Source organism: Lacerta agilis, chromosome 12, assembly GCF_009819535.1.
Source record: "Lacerta agilis isolate rLacAgi1 chromosome 12, rLacAgi1.pri, whole genome shotgun sequence".
NCBI classification, from domain to species: domain Eukaryota; kingdom Metazoa; phylum Chordata; class Lepidosauria; order Squamata; family Lacertidae; genus Lacerta; species Lacerta agilis.
This window is the reverse complement of record NC_046323.1, coordinates 51,808,394-51,828,620: the sequence shown is the minus strand read 5'-3', so window position 1 is coordinate 51,828,620 and position 20,227 is coordinate 51,808,394. Positions and strand designations below refer to the sequence as shown.

The 20,227-nt window shown below is 44.7% G+C and overlaps 3 protein-coding genes across 7 annotated transcripts in view; 2 read left to right on the top strand and 1 right to left on the bottom strand.

The window, feature by feature from the left end:
- Nucleotides 1–2,168, top strand: part of ALS2CL (ALS2 C-terminal like) — an 81,172-nt gene extending 79,004 nt beyond the window's left edge. Inside the window, exons 25-26 of the mRNA XM_033165644.1 lie at nucleotides 122–218; nucleotides 648–2,168. Of these exons, the coding sequence (XP_033021535.1) occupies nucleotides 122–218; nucleotides 648–716 (166 nt within the window). The 3' untranslated portion in view covers nucleotides 717–2,168. The remainder of the gene's footprint in view (nucleotides 1–121; nucleotides 219–647) is intronic.
- A 2,427-nt stretch (nucleotides 2,169–4,595) lies between these two features.
- Nucleotides 4,596–13,859, bottom strand: JMJD4 (jumonji domain containing 4). Of its 2 annotated transcripts, none has more exons than XM_033165103.1 (6): nucleotides 13,822–13,859; nucleotides 9,938–10,102; nucleotides 8,436–8,561; nucleotides 7,395–7,662; nucleotides 6,855–7,001; nucleotides 4,596–6,221 (listed from the first exon to the last, which is right to left on the bottom strand). In XM_033165103.1, the coding sequence occupies exons 1-6, from the start codon at nucleotides 13,848–13,850 to the stop codon at nucleotides 5,910–5,912; spliced, it is 1,047 nt and encodes a 348-aa protein (XP_033020994.1). In that variant the 5' UTR covers nucleotides 13,851–13,859; the 3' UTR covers nucleotides 4,596–5,909. The 2 variants fall into 2 exon arrangements, with proteins under 2 accessions (XP_033020994.1, XP_033020993.1); XM_033165102.1 differs by lacking the exon at nucleotides 13,822–13,859 and adding an exon at nucleotides 10,859–11,221 and having other exon boundaries at nucleotides 9,938–10,103.
- Nucleotides 13,860–14,271: 412 nt separating this feature from the next.
- SNAP47 (synaptosome associated protein 47) overlaps nucleotides 14,272–20,227 on the top strand; it is a 28,397-nt gene continuing 22,441 nt past the window's right edge. Inside the window, exon 1 of one of the 4 annotated variants that reach the window (XM_033165610.1) lies at nucleotides 14,272–14,336. The gene's annotated coding sequence lies outside the window, so the exon portion shown is untranslated. Of the gene's footprint in view, nucleotides 14,359–20,227 lie in introns of all 4 variants that reach the window. The other 3 variants (XM_033165609.1, XM_033165608.1, XM_033165607.1) reach the window with 3 other exon arrangements.

Here is a 20,227-nt window from a genome sequence, read left to right as displayed (position 1 = left end):
ATGTTCAAATGAGGATGGTGCTTTTATATATCTGACGAAATGGAAAGCTTTAAGATGTCTTTAAGACTTTGCGGTTCTAACAGAATAATCTCGCCTCTCTCTCCCCCCCCCCCACAACCAGTATACAACATTTAGGAGCAGAAATCCACCTGATCAGAGATCTGATGGACTCAACAAATGAAGGAGGCATGTACGACTTCCTTCTGACAGCACTGGAGGTAAGAAGGACAAAAATAAGAGTAGACTGTGACAGTAGATAAACAGCCGAATCAGATTGATGGGAAATCGATAACATTATTTCCTAAACTGGCCACCCTAGCGAAACATGAATGCAGTGGCCCACTCCTATAATTGCTAGAATCATAGAATAGTTGGAAGGGACCACAAAGGTCATCTAGTCCAACTCCCATTTTTGGCCGATTGTGGGGCTCGAACCCATGACCCTCACATTAAGTCCCGTGTTCTGCCGACTGAGCAGGCAGGCGTTCAGAGAAGTGTACCACAGCGCCAAGAGAAGTTTCACAGCACCGAGATAGTCTCTGCCATGGGTGGCACAAATGATTTCTGGTATATCTAGGAGGATCTTAATTTTACAAATGAGTGCCAGGCTCCATCACAAGGTTTCTCTTCCTTCTTCCCTTTTCCAGTCGTGCTATAATTTCATCCAGAAGGAAATAAGACTCCGCCCAAGTTGGCAGGTGCTACACAATTCCTGAGAGTTGCACAGCAGCATTCGTTGTCCTAACAAAGGATGCTAGAAAGAGAAGGAGCTTGAAATTGTTTTTCCATTTTTTGGTATGTCTTTCCTATGGGAAGGATGTTTGGTTTTTAAGACACAATTTCTTTGAAATTGACATTTGAAAAAGAATGGTTCTTTGACATTGATGAGAAGGCTGCAGACAAAAGGAAGTCAACTTGATTCCATGTGCAATACTCCCATTCCTTGTATCTCAGCCTCATGCAAAATGCAACTTTCTATTCCTGGACCAGAGGACTTATCCTTTTGGAGGCAAGAGGTTAATTCTGGTCCTGCTGGGGCCAGAAACAAAGCTATTTTGAAGGTCACCAAAACCAGGAATTTGCCAGAACCAATCTCGTTTGGGCCAGTGCAATTTTTTAAACCAAGCGCTTTAACCTTTCATGTCAAATTACCACCATTTATTAATTCCTTATTTTTTATGATTCATGGAGCATCTTGCAAAAGACAGTCTTGTGTACTGCTAAAACATCCCGGTAGAATGCATACCAGAGGTTATTTTGGTTAATGCATTGCTTGTGGTGCGATGATCACTGTATTTGGGCTTTTAAAAATTTTGGCAGCCACGCTGAAATTGAAACATTTGGAGGAAGTTCAAAGTCTTACTTGTTTCAGCAATGGCCTGCTGGTAATCCAAAGCAGTGAGTGATCTCTGGATCACCATTAGCACAATAATGGCAATCCAAGCTCACTCAAGCAGGAGTTCAGATGACCATTGCAACCCAGCTGGTCGGTCCAGCTCCTACCATTCCATTTGGATTGTGATGATGCCCTTTGCCTTTCTCCCAACAAAAGCAAACAGCATATCCAGTACCAGGACATAAAATGTTCCGCCACACATTCCATTTATTCAAAGCTGCTGACTTACCTTTTACCCGATTACCCATTTTCCAATGCAAAGGGAAGATCATTTCATGGATTGATTTCCGCACCCAGTTATCCACAGGGAAATGCAGCTCAAAGTGTAGCGTTTTGGAAGTTACAACAACCGAGAGCTGTAGTTACACACATAAGCACTGCCTCTATTTCTCATTCAAGGGAGAGTGAACATGCACCACCCAATTTTTCCATTGACATCACACTGCTTCTTTTATTTGGGTTTTTGTGCTCAGACACACAAATAGAACAGGACTTCCAGAATCTACATCTACATGGCAAATCTATGGCCCTCGGTGTTGTTGGAGGGATCTGGAGGGCCGCAGGTTCACCAGCCCCGACCTCTATGGAGCCAGGTTAAACTCTTGACCTAATCCTTGGATGGGACTACAAGGCATTGTTAGTCATGGTACTGGATTTTGGAGATTTTTCTAAGCATCAGTTGTCTGGGTCTTTCAAACTGTTCCATTGCGTTCGAACAGACTGAAAATCTCATAGCTGCCCTTGCTTTGATTAACGAACCCTGTTTCCTTGCCTCGCGAGCTTTTTTTTTTCTGCAAAAGGGTTGGTGTTGCAAACGTTTTCTAAGGTAACTGACAAGTTTAATATAAAAATGCAGAGCCCCATGTTCTTAGGTCAAATTTAACAAAATATGAGTTCTGGCAAAAGCCTGGTTTATTCTTCAATCTGTCTTCTGGGTGTAAACTAGGTCAATATTGGCTCATTTTTTTACTACTGAAGGCATAAAATAGTTGTTGATTTGAAATTAACTGGAAGTGAAAACACTGTTTTTACCAAAATAGTGTAAGAGCTAAAACGTGTGTACATTTTTAACTAAACAACTTTTTAATGCTTTAATATGCTGCATAAAACTCTACATTGCTGCCTCATTGTATTACACTGGATAAAATATTTAATATGCTAACTTCATTATAAATGACTTTGTATGGAATTTTTTTTATTGCATTGTTTTGGAGACATGTAGCTATTTATATGAAATAAATAAATGACATTGCCATAACTGAGTCAGACCACTGTTCTCTCAATTCTAATATTGTCTTTGTTTGGAATCCAGGTGCATCTGGCTACTCTACAACTGGAAACAAACCTACTCAACTGATTTTACATTTCTCCAGTTGTTGGGAAGCAATTTTCAGTGTGTTTCAAAATACAGGTTTCAATGCATAGCTGGAGAGTAAACACACACTGTTTAGGGAAGTTTTTAATGTCTGATGAATTATTGTATTTTAATATTGTGTTGGAAGCTGCCCAGAGTGGCTGGGGAGGCCCAGCCAGATGGGCAGGGTATAAATAATAAATTATTATTGTTATTAAATGCATTATTTGGGGCCTTAGTGTTTTGAAACAAAATTTACTGGATAAAGGTGGGAACAGAATTATGGGTAAAAACATGTCTCAACTCAGTTTATTACAGCAAAAAGCCAGCAATATAATACGGTATAATTCCAAACCAGGTAAAAACACGTGAAAGGGAGATGGGACTGGAAATTTGTCTATGACAAATTTGGTCTAGCTTTGGTGTGATGCTTTAAAGTGCAGCTTCAAAACTGCACCTGCCCCCCCCCCCCAGAATGTGTGATCTATATTGCATATCGGAGTACGTCATAATTTCACAGGGTAACATCTATGTGTGTAGGAAGGAATTCCCTGAAGGTTCTCTGTAAAGTGTGTAGAACTTTTTATTTCCCCATCTGAGCCTGAACCTCAGGAGCTGCTACTACCGAGTAGAATCAGCAATTTGCCTGCCAAAGCATCAGATCACTTCTCATGGTTTTATATAGGTACTCCACAATTGTGGCAAATGGAGCCTTTTGTAACATACATACAGCAGTGCCCTTCACTCTCATCCTCCCTGATCACTGGGGCAGGCTAGCTGAGCACTGCAGTCAAACACCACTTGCAGAGTCACAGTAACAGCAGCTATTCTCCAGAAAAAAACTTTGCATCTGTGGGCAAACTAGAGTGAATTAAAAATGTGTGTTCCCTTTGGAAGCCTAGGACGGCACAGCACAGAACACAGGATTTAAGAAACCCCCTCCCCTTCTCAGGCGGACAGACCTGATGGGGATTCAACTAAACCTCATTTACAGATATCCTCTTTGTCCTGAAATATTTTCAGCATCAAACTGGCCATATGAAAGAAAAGACAGAAACCACCGACACTTACATATTTTTAATGTGCAGTTTCAGAAAGGTCTCGGGGCAACTTGGCAGAACAGTCGAGGGTTGAGTAAACTTCAGCTCAGTGCTTAAACGTTCCCTACAAAGGGTTCAAGTGAAAGTCTAACAAACAGGCTAGATAGCAAACGGGAACAAACTCAGCCAGTCCCCATTCAGAAGAAAGCCCCTGCAGTTTTAGTTCTGCCGCCGCTGCCAGCAGCAAGGGAAGTGCTTCTTGTACAAACCATTCCCAGCCCTTACTCACATACAGTGCTATGACTAATTGTGCTCAGTAACAAGATTAATGTTGGCGCTGGTATGTTAAAACCACTGGTTCCAATGGTGACACGCTCCATTCCAAAAGACAGTAGCCACCCAAGGTAAAAATGCAAGCTGGCCCCCATTTTACCCCTTATCCACTCAAGGGGATCACTGCCAAGATGTGTACCTGCTTAGTTGTGTGCCATGTGATACCTTTTCAGAGAGGGACACATTTCCCACAAGGCAAACGAGAGGAGACACAAGAGGGGCCTTTTGGCTTGCTGAATGTTGCTGGTTGCTTCAAGAGCTTCTGCCTCGATTGGCAGACTGTGCTAAACTAGCTGGGCATTTCCAAGCAGCCCCAAACTTCTTCCTCTGCTCTCCCCTAGTGGTTTTTATTTTTTGGGGGGAGGGGGGGTGGAGTTGGGGGACAGAAGGCTTCAGTTCCAGCCACTATGTTCCTTTAGGATATTCTGCATAGGCACAGAAACAATTTGGGAAAAGTGTAGGAGAAAGGGAACTGGAGAAACAAAGGAGGATCACCGTTAAGACTGTAATCCTGTACAGTCAACTGGATTATGGGTAGGCTGCCATGCAACAAGCCCTGAAGGGTGATTTTTAAAAAATATATCTTATTTTTTGGCCTCAATGTCTGTGGGGATTGTCGTGCTAAAACTGTTCAGGCAGTGAAAAAGGCATCACAATTTCGGAATCGAAAAAGAAGCAAGACCATTCAACTACAGCTCTGAGACCACCTTATTTGGGAAATAACCAAAAAGGTAGCTTGAGAGAAGAGAGTGATTGCAGAACACAATTGCCCCAGCTTATCATATTGGAGGGGAGGGCACACAGAGTTCAGCTGCCATGCTTGGGCTGTTTAGGCCCAATGAGCTTCATAGCTCAGAGTCCCTGAAAGTGTAGTGCCAATCCTGAGGTGAGTATTCCTGATTTCTCTCTCACACACATACAGCAGAGAGTGATGGAAGCAGGGGCTATGAACAGGTGAGTATTGCACACCAATTAACGAGGTGGTACACACACCTTTTATTCCCATACTTACCTACCTCAAGGAGTTAAGCCATTTCAACATATGAGCTGAATTTTTTTACTTTTCTTTCCCTCCCACCCCCATATTTATTTCACTCAAAACACATGTCTCTGGGAAGTGCTCAGGAGCAGGGAGCGGAGTTGGTGGGAGGGAAAGGGGAGTTATCGATCATGTAAATAGGATCAAATGCTTCCACTAACACTGTGGGTAAACAAGAAGACTCACCTGTGCAGTCTAGTGTGAAATGCTTTCCAGGTGTATTTTGGTGGGACAAAAGCTCCCCAAACCAACAGTGCAATCCTATGCATGTTTACTCAAAAGTTAAGTTCCACTGTATTCAATAAGTCATACTCCCATGTGAGAATGTAGAGGAGAGGATGAGGAGTCTGTGGCCCTCGAGATGCTGCTGGACTCCCAAGTCTCATCAGCTGCAGCCAGCAAGGTCAGCAGGAATGACCGGTTGTAGTGCAACATCATCTGGAGGGATGCAGGTGCTCCATCTCTGCCATATAGGGTTGTAGCCCAAAGGGCTTAGAAATACTGGCACAAATAAGTGTACTGAGGAAGTAGAACATCTCACCAAGGGACGCTCTCCTTTTCCAACTACTGCCAGTTTCCTAGGTGCTTAAATTCCCTAACATTCTGCCTCTGGTTCTGTATTCTCTACTCCGTCACTAAAATCCACTGTGCTTACGACTTCTAAATGGGGCGATCGACATAACCTATCAGCATGCACCCAGCTTGCAAAAGAAGCATTTCTGCAAGTGGTCAGAATAAAATGGGGAACTAGAGGAGGGCTGTATCTATCGCTGCTTTCAGGCGGTGCAGCAGTGCCTGAGGAGGAGGGGAAAGGGTCTCTGGGTTCAGTTTCTTGAATTCCTCATTGGCATTCAAAGAGGTCAAGACCTTTGCAGTCCTTTTCAAGTCAAAGACTGCATGCAGCATTCCCAGGCCGGAGATGGCAGCTCTGTATGAATGCTTGGAGGCATCTTCTTCAGAATGGTGGTTTTCAAGGACATAAATCCGGTTTTCTGCAATGATTTTGAGGAAGTTGTAGAATTCCTTGTAGTCGATTCCTGTGTAAGACTTCATCAACACCTGCAAAGGTGAGAGAACAAGTCAAGGGCCACAGTTGTGCCTACCGACTGTTACACAGGAACTGGTGTTCAGTTGAAAACGTTGAATGAAAAGGGAATGCTTTAACTTCATGTCAATTTTCGAAAAAGCACAAGGCACAAAGCTGACCCAGGGAGCTAAGTATAGGAATGCTTAATTCTTGAGTTACTAGGGAGTCTGAATTCTTTCCCATTACAAAGCACGATAATGCTTTGTCCTGAGTGAGGACACAGGTTGTGCTAGATCATACTTCTCAAAGTTGACAATAGAAGATAACATACACTGTTTTGGCCCTTTCCAGACACCGTATAGAAAAGTTGCTCCTATTTGATGTGAACTAGCTTCACAAGAGCCTCCTATGTTACACATTCCCTTTCCATTTCTGCTGCTCAGTCCTCAGTAGTGATCGCTATAGCTAGCCAGCTGATGTGCAGGGGAATTTCTTTCCGAACAATTAAAACTGATGAGCTGGATCCAAATCTTGAAAACAGTATTGAGCTGCTACTACAGTTCATCCACGAATAGCCTTTTAATTGCTGTGTTTCACCATTTCAGACACTAGATTGCTAATGGGCATCTATGACCATGTCAAACATTCTCAGATGGCTGCTCTACCTGGCATTGCAGGTGCCAATCCTCCATGCTGTCTCTCCATTCTCTGATCTCCCGCTGGACAGCAGCTAGTTCGTCTTGGAGGAAGCTCCACATGATGGATACATTGCATCCGTTCACCCAGTTGTGGTTGATGGAGATGGTATCCTCCTGTAAAAAACAAGGACAGTCCAAATGGCTATCCCACATGTTTAAGCAAGGGCTTGAATGGAGTCAGAGCTTTTTGCCTGCTGGCCTATTCAGCTGGATTCCCATAGTGAACATAAGACGTCATGCAGCATACCAACTTAGCTTAGCCAGTCGCCAGTAGAGGCCTGCTTCAAAGCCTCTGCCTGTCTAGCCCATAGGGTGTCAGCTCCCTCTTCTACAGCAGGGCAGAGGATGCAGACAAACTAGAATTGGATCTGCCTGTCATTGGCTGTGGCTCCATCTACTGTTTGGCTTCTGGCCTTAAGCCCTATCAGTCCCCAATGAGCAAAAGCATCGCCCAAATCCACTTAATGGCACATTACCCCAAGGCTGTGGCTGTCTGAAACATCTTACCAGATTGAAAACCTGATGGTGCCATCCGCTCGGGATGAAGACGATCTCTCCAGCTTCCTGTATGATTTCAACAGGAGGGCTGCTTTGGGCATAGCGAGGGTAAAGGTTGCTCTTCTTCAGGTCAGGTGCAGTGATGTCAAATGGCAAGTGACCATGGCGATCGCGGAGGAACTCCTCCTGCCCTGGGGGGAAGACTAGCCATTTCTTTTTCCCACAAATGTTGGCTGACCAGCTGTAGGAGCGGAAGACATCTGCGTGAAATGGAGTCCTACAAAGGGGGGGGGGGAACCAGGAGGTTAGAAGAAGGCAGCTGAACAGCTGCAGGAAAAGTATTTATGTAATAGAAGCCGATTTGTAAGGGAGTGGGCCCCCGTCTCCTACCATATCAGGAGCCCCAAAACATTAGCATCACAGTCATTCAGAAAATTACTTTTGTACCCTGAAGACATGAGGCATACACACCCAAACCTAGACCTATTTTCCAGCAGACATTAATCAAGCTTTCACAGAAAGCTATTTGTGCGTCAATGTCTATTTCTCCACTCTCCAAGTACTCTGATACTCCCAGTGATTTACAAGTGTCTCTCATCTGAAAGTATGTAAGTGTATACCCTGCACCCGAGACAGCAACCTAACAACTTTATGCAAACCTCTTACTGCAAACTGAAACTGGCTTGTGTTGTGGGAAATCTAGAACTTCACCAATATCTTGACAGCTAAAGAGATGCAAAGTCTCAAAGCAAAGAAGCATCTTCATATGCAGGGACTATACAATGCATAATATCCAAAGGACTGAACACTGTCCGGCCCTGCAATCTGGGAGGGGTAGGGATCCCATTGCTTGATGTGAAAAAGGTGCACAATGTTTAAAGCTCTGAGCAGGTGTGCTGTCTTCATCTTCCTCAAAAAGACATCTCACAGGCTGCTCTCATGAATAGTTACTAGGAAGTCCCACTGAATCAAGCTGCATGTCCTACCTCATACTTCTAATACGACTAACTTTTCCAAAGAGAACCTATGAAAGTATCCAAACGGCTGTACCATGAGCCTTTAGGTCCCATGTAGACAAAGCGATAGTCGTCCACTGATATGGCATCCCAGTATTCATTCAGCCAGTCAGATGAGAAATAGATGGGAGTGGTGTAAACATCTTGCTCCGGGAAAGCCCTTAAAATATTGAAAATGGTTTCTCAGAAAGAAAAATCCACTCAAGACGCGTTCAAAAGTTGAATAACAGCATGGTAAAGGTTAGATCATGGCCTGGCAATTGGTACTTTATTTCACTTCTGCACCAGCCACCTTTCCCAAGTCTTGGGGATATAACAAGTATTACACACTTAGAAGTCTACTCAATGCTTTGAGAGTGCAATTACTCCCACCAATAATTTTTACTGGTTTTCATGTAAATACAAAAACATCATATTTCATGTCAAAAGGAAGAAGCCACCCAAAGTAACATCTGAATAAGTCCATGGACTCTAAGCCTATGCCTGAAACACTGGATATGGAAGGGGTATCACTGTAATCCAACTGCATTTCCAACCTTCCCTTTCTACCAGTGGTACAGGGCTTGGGTTGGGATACATAACACTTAAGCAGGGAGGTAGTGTTTAGGCTCTGCATATGCAAAGGTTCAAGCCCTGGCACTGCCAAGACAAGAAGTACAGTACCTCTGAACATGCAAACTTCCTCAATTTCTGAACTTGCAAGCTATCTTTTGAATGCCCTATAACCATAAAAAATAGCCAATATACACCAAGTCATATTAAGGATCACGGTAGATTCACCAGGAGGAAAGCAAAGTGCCAAGAATACAGAAAGGCATTTCAGAAGTTGCCTTGGCACCCCATTTGTGTGGCACACTATGGCCCTGCCTGTATTAGGTGTTTCCTCACATCAGTGTTGCCTTCAACCACCTATTAAGTTCTTTTAAATTGAGACTTGGTGTAGGTGGTATATAACTAATTAAGCTGAACGTTGCTTAAAGATTGATCAATTTTCCTGCTTCAACTTGCTGTGCAACCAAAACGTGGGAAGAGTATATAAATTCAATTGACTGTATTAGTGCAACGGCTGAGCGTGGGTGATGCCTACAGTGCATTTGTGTTCTCCTCAGCAGGTTCCCCTGCCTTCTCTTCTCTTTGGTTCCAGTGCAACTATGCAAACATACAATGATAATTAATATAAGGAAGAGGGCCAGAGAAGGAAACTTCTCTCATGCAGACCAACTTTGGCATAATCAAAACACATTCAAACACAGGAAAAAAATAAAGAAAAAAATGTGCATTCACATTGGAAAGAGCAGACAGTGCCAGGTACATGCACCGTAAGAAAGGCAAGCCAAACAGAGCTATACATCACTGGGGTGTCCTACCATGCAGTCACAGCCGTAGATTCTTAGGATGCAGTTTTGAAACAGGCGGCTACTATCTAAGGATGCTCCCAAAAGCTGAATCATCTGGTAAGGGAACATCAGAGGTACAATTCAGCAGCATGCCAGGGATTCGTAAGAGCATGCCGAGGAGTTCAAAAGTTTTGCTTACCTGTGCAGGTGCCAGTCCTTGAGGTAAAGGCACCCCCGAGGCGACCGGTAGCCTTTTTTAATGTGTTCTCTCCAATAACTTATGTATTCCTTGAGTTTAAGATGTTCCTTTGGGTTAGAATTGTATTCCTTGACATCACAGTTGGCAACGGGTACTACAGCTTCCCCTGCAATATAAACCCTTTGAGCCCATAATGGGAAAATAACTGATGCCCTGTTGGGGTTACCAATAAAAAAGAAAGTGTAAGGGCCTCGATCCTACCAGTTTGAACATTCCACCTATGTGGCACGGTTAGGTGCTATGCAGAGCAACAATGGAAACAAAAGGAACTTCCTCCAATTGCTACCTGAATCATAGATACACTAACCAGCAGAATGCCCACATCAAATGTTGTCCCATTTTACAGGATTATGGCAAGGATTCCAACAGAATGATGTCTTTACAGTGCTTTGAGCACACAAAAGCGCTATTTAATGCTAAGGGTTGCATCCAATGGGACCCAGGAATTTCTCTGGAGAGTCGAGGGATGCACTGGAACAGAATGGGACAAGGCATAGCAGGCTGCAATTGGGGTGCCTCATCTAAAAACACTGCTTTCGCTAGTGGAAAGTCACATTTGTTTACAACCCTATTTTTGATACAGCTCTACTCATGTGGGGTGCAGCTGCAATTAAATGTGCCAATTAAGCTACTCATGTACAATATACTTTTCTTTCTACTCCATACTCAGGCATGAATATAAACAAACCACATTAACAGTGAAGAAAGCCTAAGGGCAGAATCAAACATTACTAGAAGCAAATGAAAGGGGCTAGGACAAGGTCCCCAGCAACCACAGGTTTTTGGCCAGTCAGAAGGCAGACTGAAAATTCTAAGAGGAGCAAAATCACAGGTAGCAATTTTAGTTTAAAGGTGGCTTACCAAAAGTCCGCAAAAGATACTCAAAGTTAGGCTTCCCATCAGGAGTCACCCACTTCCTCCTGCTGCCCCAGCCCTCAGTGAACTTGGCGGAGAAAACACAGGGGTCATTGGGGATCAAGTAATCCTTGAAAAAGTCTGCATAAGTGAATATTTCTGGCTTCTCGATGTAGTCAACATGTTCGTGGGATTGGCAGCTTGCGCCCCGAGTTGGGCCGCTATAATCACGAAAAAACTTGGTGGAGTAAGCAAAAGTGTCCCTGTCCATTCAGGCGATAGAAAGCGTCTGACACCTAACTTGTCAGGTGACAGACGGAATTAAATTATAAAATAAATAGCTGGGCTAGAAGACCAGTAAATTTTTTTTAAAAATGTCACTGAAGTGTCACTGAAGACTCAGGAAAGATGGAGGGTATAGAATAAGCAAGTCCAGTTCCAAATCTTGCTGGAAAATCTTCCCATTTGGCTTGTATCATATATGGCTCCTTATGTTCTTGGTTCTTTAGAAGAAGGATGCCTGAAAGGCTGTATTGAGCAGCAGTAAGTAACAGAGCAGTTTCACTTCAACCTTGGAACATCTGCACAGGCACAACTTCCACACTCCTCTTGGCATTTTATGGAGAGAAACAATCAAGGGCAACTTCCTCCTGAATTCTATAAGCAAACAATAATATATTCATTAAAAAAGCCCCACAAATTCCTGATTCTTTGAAGTGGCTCCCTCCTTCACATAACACCCCACAAAAGTCATTAATATTTTATTCTTATTAATATAAATGAGATTAGGCCAAATAGCACAAAGTCAGACATCCATACAACTCATTGCGGCAGAAAAGTCAAAAGAATTTATGGCTCTGCACTAATTAACACACAGGTAGAGAACACAGTGCTGCTCATGAGAGAAACATACAAGGATATATGGCACCTGTTTGCTCCCCCCCCCCCATGGGGCAGGTAGCAGGGTTTTATTTTCCCTCTCTGAGTACTATGGTCCTGATCTGCTCCCCACTCCAGCTGCTTTTACCCATCATAGGAACCACAACATATCTGATCATGGTTGCAAACCGATGTCTGGTTTGTCCCTGAGTCTAGCCAAGAAACTCACTCGTCCCTTGGCAATTGCCTATATCTCACACTTTGCTAACTGCGGCCTGAAACTATCAATCACAGGAGACAACGCTTTATAAACTCCTATGCAGCGTACACTTGTTTTGAAATGAAGAGCAAATGAGGGAGGGATGAATGAGATTGCAAATTGGCTGCTCTATCCCCACTGTCCAAATCCTCTGGCTCTTCTAACAACCTTACATTTTCATTTTCTTCCAATTCCAGCAACTGCAGCACATCAGTTAAGCTGATGAGTTAGGAGCTGGAAGTCTTGGATTTAAATCTCAGCAAAGCCACAACACCATGTGGCCTTCAGCAATCTCTCTAGCAGGCAGGCAGACAGTAATACTGTACTGGCCTACAGTTGCTGCTAAAATAATCAGTGAAACGCACCAGAAACCTGACCCTATGCACGATTCTCAGAGGTTTGCTTCTTACGAAACATACACAGAACTGGGCCATTAGACAAAAAGCACTGTCCTGTATTATGTATAACACTGTAACAAAATGCACAATTACTTGGGATTAACCCCCACTGAGCTCAGCATGACTTACCTCTAAGTAAACCTGATTTGGCTGAAAAGCACTGCAACTATTTTACAACACACACACACACACACACCCCAGTCTATCCTTGCACTTTCCTTGTTTATAACCTCTCTCCAAAGGCAAAACCTCATGAAGTTTAGACACAATATCTCAACAGGTCTGCACGATAGGATGGTGATGGAGAACTTTTTTTCAGCCAGAGGGCCACAGTTTGCCCTGGGCAACTTTCCGGGGGCCACACGCCAGCTGTAGGTGGGGCCAGATGGACAAGTGGGTGGAGCACTTGGGTAATGTAAACATTACCCTTGCACAGTAGGCTAGTTTCCACACACAATTCTCTATTCTCCACCTGGAAGCATCATCAGAGTTTGAGTGTATTTTGCAGCCAGGTAAAAACACGCAAAAGTGCATGTTGTGGCCTGTGGAGAGTCCCAAGGACCTGGAGGCATGGATTTGGCCCCTGGCTCCACTCTTGACACAACAGGTTTATTAGCATAACAATCCTTTGCATGCAGATTCAGAAGTGCAAAGGAGGCAAATGACCTAAGACACCAGGGGCCTGTTTCACCTAAGCAACCTGACAACCTGCCTCCCCTGCCAGGGCTATGTAACAGCATCTGCCTTATAATGTTTCCTATATGCTGATGCAGGCTTATTATGCCATTTTTGTGCTTATTTAGAGGGCAGAGATATTATTTTGCAAACCACCTTGAAATGATCAGTACTGCGAAAGGCAGGATATAAATAACTGCCGCAAATAAACGTAAGTAGGTCCCGCTGAGTCCAATGGGGCCACCTTTATTATTATTATTATTTTAAAAAGCCAATTTGTAAAGTTTAGCACCCACAAAAATCGACCCAGAATCTCACCCATTGGCGGCCCCACCCCCTCCCGCCCTGAAACCCCAACCCCTGCCCTCAAAGCCGTCCCCAGATCCCCTCAAAGGGTCCCCTCAGGACCTCCGCCTCCCTTCCCCACCCCCTCCCCCAATTCCAGGCATGCCACCCCCACAATTTCTCAAGGCCTGTCATAGATAGGAAACAACCTCCCCCCCCTCGTTGTTTCCCCCCTAAATTCACCCACCTCAAAAAAACACACCACGGGGGGGGGCTCTGCTGCCCCCATTAGCACAGCTCCCCCCCTTTTGAAACCTGTGCCCCTCCCCCCAATACCTTCTCTACCCCCCACTCGCGCAATTCCCCCTCGCCCCCCAGTGCGCGCAGGCGGAAACACAGAGGACACGTCCCCCCCTCTCCATTATTCCCCCACCCCGCCCTCCTTCTCCTCCACCCTTGTCCCCATTACTGACCCCCCCTCCAGAGCCGGCTTGGGGGTCATGCTGCTGCCGCCGCTGCCGCTGCCGCCGCCGCCGCCGCTGCTGCTTCTTCCCTCAGAGGGAGCGCCCAAAGCGAAGCGCATGCGCCGTAACCGTTCCGGCGCGCGCGCGCGCATTTCCGCGCGCTCCCTTATTCACTCACCGCACAGCGCACATAAAAAAAAACCGGAAAGTGGGCGGAGCTAGCCGTACACAGCCCAGAAAAGAGGAGGAAAGAAGAAGCGACGGCAACGGCGGTTTCCGCGCGTGCGCCCTGGAGCCGGCGCGAGGAAGCTTTTTTTTTTTTTTTACCGTTTGTTTGTTTCAAATACTTCGGCGCGTGCCCTCCGCTTCCGCGCAGGCGCGCCGACGAACTTTCGGGGAAGCCGGCGCGGGCGCGCTATAGCCCCGCCTCCTTGGCTCGGCCTGCAAGCCCCGCCTCCTCCTCCTTCTTCCTCCTTCGCCTCAGGTTCTTCTCCTCAGCCGCCGGGGGCTTTGGAAGCGAGAAGGTGGGCTGCCTGAGGGTAGAAGGTAAACGCCTCCGCGAGGCCTCGCCCGGGTTCTGAGGTGATTTCGGGGCGCCTCTCCCCCCGCCAAGCCCTGCCTGCAGAGATGCTGCCGGGCCCTTGGGCGCCGCCGGAGTGCTTCTGCATGCAGGGCAGGTGTCCTCGCCGCGGCCTTCCCCGCACCTGCCGCTGAGGGGACCGGTGGGTGGAGGAGGTGTGTGGGGTAGGGAAAACGCCCCTCCGCCGACCCCTGGCTGTGGGGAGGCCCGCATAAAGGCCCCGTAGAAGCCCCCCTCACACGGGCCAAGGAAGCTTGCCCCCCCCCCCGTATTTATTTCTTCAACACTGGCAAAGTCGTGTGTGGGAACCTTCATCATGTATTCTGTTTATTACAAAATTGTTGAGTTTATGCTGTGAACCGCCCTGAGGTCTTAACAGTGAAGGGCGGGAAGCAAACTTATTAATAATAACAAAATAAAATAAAAAAATTCCATCCAGTAGCACCTTAGAGACCAACTAAGTTTGTTCTTGGTATGAGCTTTCGTGTGCATGCACACTTTCTTCTTGCATGCACACGAAAGCTCATACCGAGAACAAACTTAGTTGGTCTCTAAGGTGCTACTGGAAGGAATTCTTTATTTTATTTTGTTTTGACTATGGCAGAACCAACACGGCTACCTACCTGTAACTGTTATTAATAATAGTCAGTGCCAGATTTAAGTATAAGCTAAACAAGCTATAGCTTAGGGCCCCACTCTCTTGCCCCCCCCCCAAAAAAATTCACTATTAATATACTTCTTAATTGTATTTCAGTTCAACAATTACATTGATAAAATACATATTTTGTTATGTGCAAATGGTTTTAGATACCCATTAGGTCCATAAATTCAGCACAAAAAATAGAGACAATTTGTTGTTGACAAAGGACAGGTGGCCATATAAAGGGCCCCATTACCTTCAGTAGATTAGGGCCTCATCAAACCTAAATCTGGCCCTGATAATAGTAATAATAATAATAATAATAATAATAATAGATCCATAGAATAACAAGATGCGTCCTTCCACCCCCGAGAGACCATGTACACTGCCCAGTGATCCTTGGAAGATAAAGGTGGTATATAAATGTAATAAATCTATACGGTATACAGAAGAGCAGATGCAGAAGTAATCATTGAGAAGTAAGGTCAGCATTGGCACCACCCAGAGTGGGTAAGAGACACAGTGGATGTAAATAAGTTTCATGATAATGACACACAGAATGGAGAAGTGGAACAGAATTAACAAAGTGATTTTCATAGAATCAGAGAGTTGGAAGGGACCCCAAGGGCCATTCCTGCAATGCAGAAATCTCAACATTCAGCCCCCAATCCAATTTGAAACCACACCATGCCCTGCTTAGCTTTGTGAATACGTGGGGGTTACATTCCGGGGAACGTGTCTAAAGCCAAAATTGCATATAGTCAAAACACAGTGGGCTCAATGGTGAGTGGATTTGCCCAAGTCATTTTTCCTGTAACCCTGCAACCTTTTTAATTTTTTGAATGGGCGCAAGTTAAATGAGTGGAAGTTGTGGGCTTGCTGTATTTTTTTAAAAAATCAATAAAACTAAAACACACTTGTTAGGGTTATAGAGGTGCCACTCATTGTCAATGCTAGTTAATGTATGCTTCGTGTTTTGTTTTTGTTTTGTATTGGGGAAAGTAATTCCATGTGGAAAATGTGCTATCCATTCACACACACGTTTATGTGTCTTTGGGGGACAGGTGATCTCGAGTACGATTGATACCTATCTTTTCTCTTCGGTGCCAATTTAACACATAATTATTTGCCCAGGCATTTCCACTGTACAACAGCATATTTAGTAATAATTGTTTTAATATGGTATTTTAGTGATGTGTTTTATCCACTGTGGCTTAGCAGTATTTTCATGTGATCTTTTTATGCTGTCACTCACCCTAGGATTGGTAATAATGAAGGTTGGTTAGAAATGTGCCCCTGCTCACTCTGCTTGCCAATCCCCTGCTATTCCCCCTCATGTTATCTCCCTTGAGCTTCCTCTTCCCACCCCATGCAACCACTCAGCTTACTTTTCTTGGCCTTTTGGGTTTTTCTTCATGCAAATCCAGATTTGTGATTCGGCACCACAAGTCATCCAATGTGGTCTGTATGACGACAAGTCTTAAATTTTTATGTATATAAGAAATGAATGTGTGGATTGTGATGATTAAATGTTTACTTCCCTGGAGGGGAATGTTTATTTCCCTGTTTTCTTCCTCATTTCTTGAGGGTGAAGCATTACTGCTTTATAGCAGCTTTTGCCAACTGGGTATCCTCCAGGTATTTTCACTGCAACTCCCATAAGCCCCAGCCAGAACAGCTGATGGAAGTTATAGTCAAAAACACCTGGAGGGCTATCTCTTCTCTTCTCTTCTCTCTTTGGCGATCACTCATAGCCAAGTAAGATTGTCTTCCGTAAACACGGTTTTAACAATGAGTCCGTAAGTGACTGTGGAGGCCAATTCTGGATCCACAGGTCCTTCCACAGTGGGGACATAGGTTCCTGGGCACAAGTTGATCACAGTGTGGATTTGCCAAGCGTGCCTTCCTCTTAGCACGTTTCTCCCGTGCGTTCTGAGTTCAAGTGTCTTCAAAGTCCATGACACCTTTGGTAAAGGCTGTTCTCTAACTGGAGCGCTCACAGGCCAGTGTTTTCCAGTTGTTGGTGTTTATACTACATTTTTTTTTTAGATTTGCCTTGAGACGGTCTTTAAACATCTTTTGTTGACCACCAGCATTACGCTTTCCATTTTTCAGTTTGGAATAGAATAGTTGCTTTGGAAGATGGTAATCAGGCATCCGCACAACATGACCAGTCCATCGAAGTTGATGTTGAAGAATGATTGCTTCAACACTGGTGATCTTGGCTTCATCCAGTACACTGATATTAGTTTGCCTGTCTTCCCAAGTGTTCTCGAGGGCACCAGATTGGTGAAGGCTGCTTAAGAGTAAACAATGGAGTATGGATAACACTGTACCTGGTAAACATTGTCTAGTGCTTTGAATCCAATAATAACATTATTGTTGTTGTTGTTGTTCAGTCGTTCAGTCGTGTCCGACTCTTCGTGACCCCATGGACCAGAGCACGCCAGGCACACCTATCCTTCACTGCCTCTCGCAGTTTGGCCAAACTCATGTTAGTAGCTTCGAGAACACTGTCCAACCATCTCATCCTCTGTCGTCCCCTTTTCCTTGTGCCCTCCATCTTTCCCAACATCAGGGTCTTTTCTAGGGATTCTTCTCTTCTCATGAGGTGACCAAAGTACTGGAGCCTCAACTTCAGGATCTGTCCTTCTAGTGAGTACTCAGGGCTGATTTCTTTGAGAATGGATAGGTTTGATCTTCTTGCAGTCCATGGGACTCTCAAGAGTCTCCTCCAGCACCATAATTCAAAAGCATCAATTCTACGGCGATCAGCCTTCTTTATGGTCCAGCTCTCACTTCCATACATTACTACTGGGAAAACCATAGCTTTAACTATACGGACCTTTGTTGGCAAGGTGATGTCTTTGCTTTTTAAGATGCTGTCTAGGTTTGTCATTGCTTTTCTCCCAAGAAGCAGGCGTCTTCTAATTTCGTGACTGCTGTCACCATCTACAGTGATCATGGAACCCAAGAAAGTGAAATCTCTCACTGCCTCCATTTCTTCCCCTTCTATTTGCCAGGAGGTGATGGGACCAGTGGCCATGAGCTTAGTTTTTTTGATGTTGAGCTTCAGACCATAATAACATTATTATTTCTTAGTAAAAAAGTGAATCACATTTATTACTGTGTGTTTGTATCAAACTTCTAAGGTCTTCAGCACTGCTAATGTGCAGAAGCACACCTATTTTTCGCTCCATAAGACGCACTTTTTTCCTCCTAAAAAGTAAGGGGAAATATCTGTGTGTCTTATGGAGCGAATGGTGGTCCCTGGAGCTGAATTGCCCAGGGGCCAAAAGAGGATCATGCTTTTTATTTTACAAAGAGAAAAGGGGGTGTTGAAATTACCCTGCTGAGCAGCTGAGCAGCAAGAGATCGGGAGAGAGAGTCCCCGGCTCCCTTTCAGCCCCGCCCTCCATTGTTGAATGAGCTGCAGAGGGAGGTTGTTTGTTTTCCCAGCGACATGTGACTGGCTGATTAGATTATCTGTCTGGAAACTGTAGAAAAGGCTCCCTTTCCTTTAGAAGCTGCAGAAATGTTAGTTGAACCCCATAAAAATGGGGCTTTTCCTCTTTGCCTTTCCCCCTTTGCAAAAGCTTTGCTTTTCCCCTTTGCAAAAAAAGCTGCAAAACTTTTAGCTGATCCTCAAAAAAAACCAGGGTTTTTCCCTTTGCAAAAAAGCTGCAAAACTTTTAGCTGATCCTCCCAAAAAACAGGGCTTTTCCCTTTGCAAAAAAGCTGCAAAACTTTTAGCTGATCCTCTAACAAACAGGGCTTTTAGAGGAGGAAAACCAGAAAAAAAATTTTTTTTCTTGTTTCCTCCTCTAAAAACGAGGTGCGCCCTATGGTCCAGTGCGCCCTATGGAGCGAAAAATACGGTAAATAAAATTGAACCCTGAGGAGCCCTGCATTGAAGGGTATCATTGTATTTTAATATTCTGCTGGAAGCCACCAATGTGGCTGGGGAAACCCAGCCAGATGGGCGGGGTATAAATAATCAATTATTATTATTATAAGGCTCAATGGGGCCGAAGAGCACTCCCCAAGCATCACCCTCTGGAAACAACCATCCAAGTAGGACTGGAACCACTCCAAAGCGGTGCCACTGACCCCTACTTGGACAGTCACTCCAGAAGAATACTATGGTCAATGGTATAAAAAACCACTAAGGGTCAATGAGAATCAACACAGAAACATTTCCCCTGTCTCTCCTCCAACGTAGGTCATCATGCAGGGCAAGCAATGCAGTTTCTGTGCCAAAATGGGCTAACCCCTGATTGAAATGGATCTAGAATATCTGTTTCCTCCAAGAGTGCCTGGATCTGTTCTGTGACCTGACAAATAAATAAATAATACCCCAGGGATAGGTGAGCAGGGGCTTTTCAGTAACTGTTCCAGTGTTAGATCTGTTGGAAAGATATGGCAGCCTGACTACCATGGAACTGAATGATTTTGAACTATCCATTCAGGCTGACATGACGAACAGTTCTCTGTCATCTCAAATTTATTGCAACATGATTTTTGTAGACACACAAAATGATGACACACAAAATGATGCAGGTGTAGAAACACATGTTACAACAAACGTCTAAACCTTCAGTTGGGTCCCAGCCTTTTGTTTTTCCACAGCAGGCCTAGCAGGGCTGCTCCTCTGGCACTCTTTTATTCTAAATTGAAAGGCACTGATTCTTAGAAAACCAGGAGCTGATTCTTAGAAAACCAGGAGCTGTGTGGGTAAGAATTAAAGGGCATTTAAAGGACTGACCATTAGGTCCAGTCGCGGATGACTCTGGGGTAGCGGCGCTCATCTTGCTTTATATGCCGAGGGAGCCAGCGTACAGCTTCCGGGTCATGTGGCCAGCATGACTAAGCTGCTTCTGGCGAACCAGAGCAGTGCATGGAAACACTGTTTACCTTCCCGCCGGAGCGGTACCTATTTATCTACTTGCACTTTGACGTGCTTTTGAACTGCTAGGTTGGTAGGAGCAGGGACCGAGCAACGGGAGCTCACCCCATCACGGGGATTCAAACCACCGACCTTCTGATCTGCAAGCCCTAGGCTCTGTGGTTTAGACCACAGCACCACCCACGTCCTGGGTAAGAATTAAGACCATGGTATACATTATACAAGCAATCCACGATTTGCACAGGGGTCACATTCTGGGTCATCCTCTCCATGGTAGCGGAGCGCATAT

Coding starts and splice junctions, on each gene's coding strand:
- JMJD4 (XM_033165102.1), bottom strand. CDS start 11,123: ATGGACAGGGACACTTTTGCTTACTCCACCAAGTTTTTTCGTGATTAT. Junction 10,104..10,858: donor GTATCTTTTGCGGACTTTTG/GTAAGCCACCTT, acceptor TTTATATTGCAG/GGGAAGCTGTAGTACCCGTT. Junction 8,562..9,937: donor AAGGACTGGCACCTGCACAG/GTAAGCAAAACT, acceptor CAATATTTTAAG/GGCTTTCCCGGAGCAAGATG.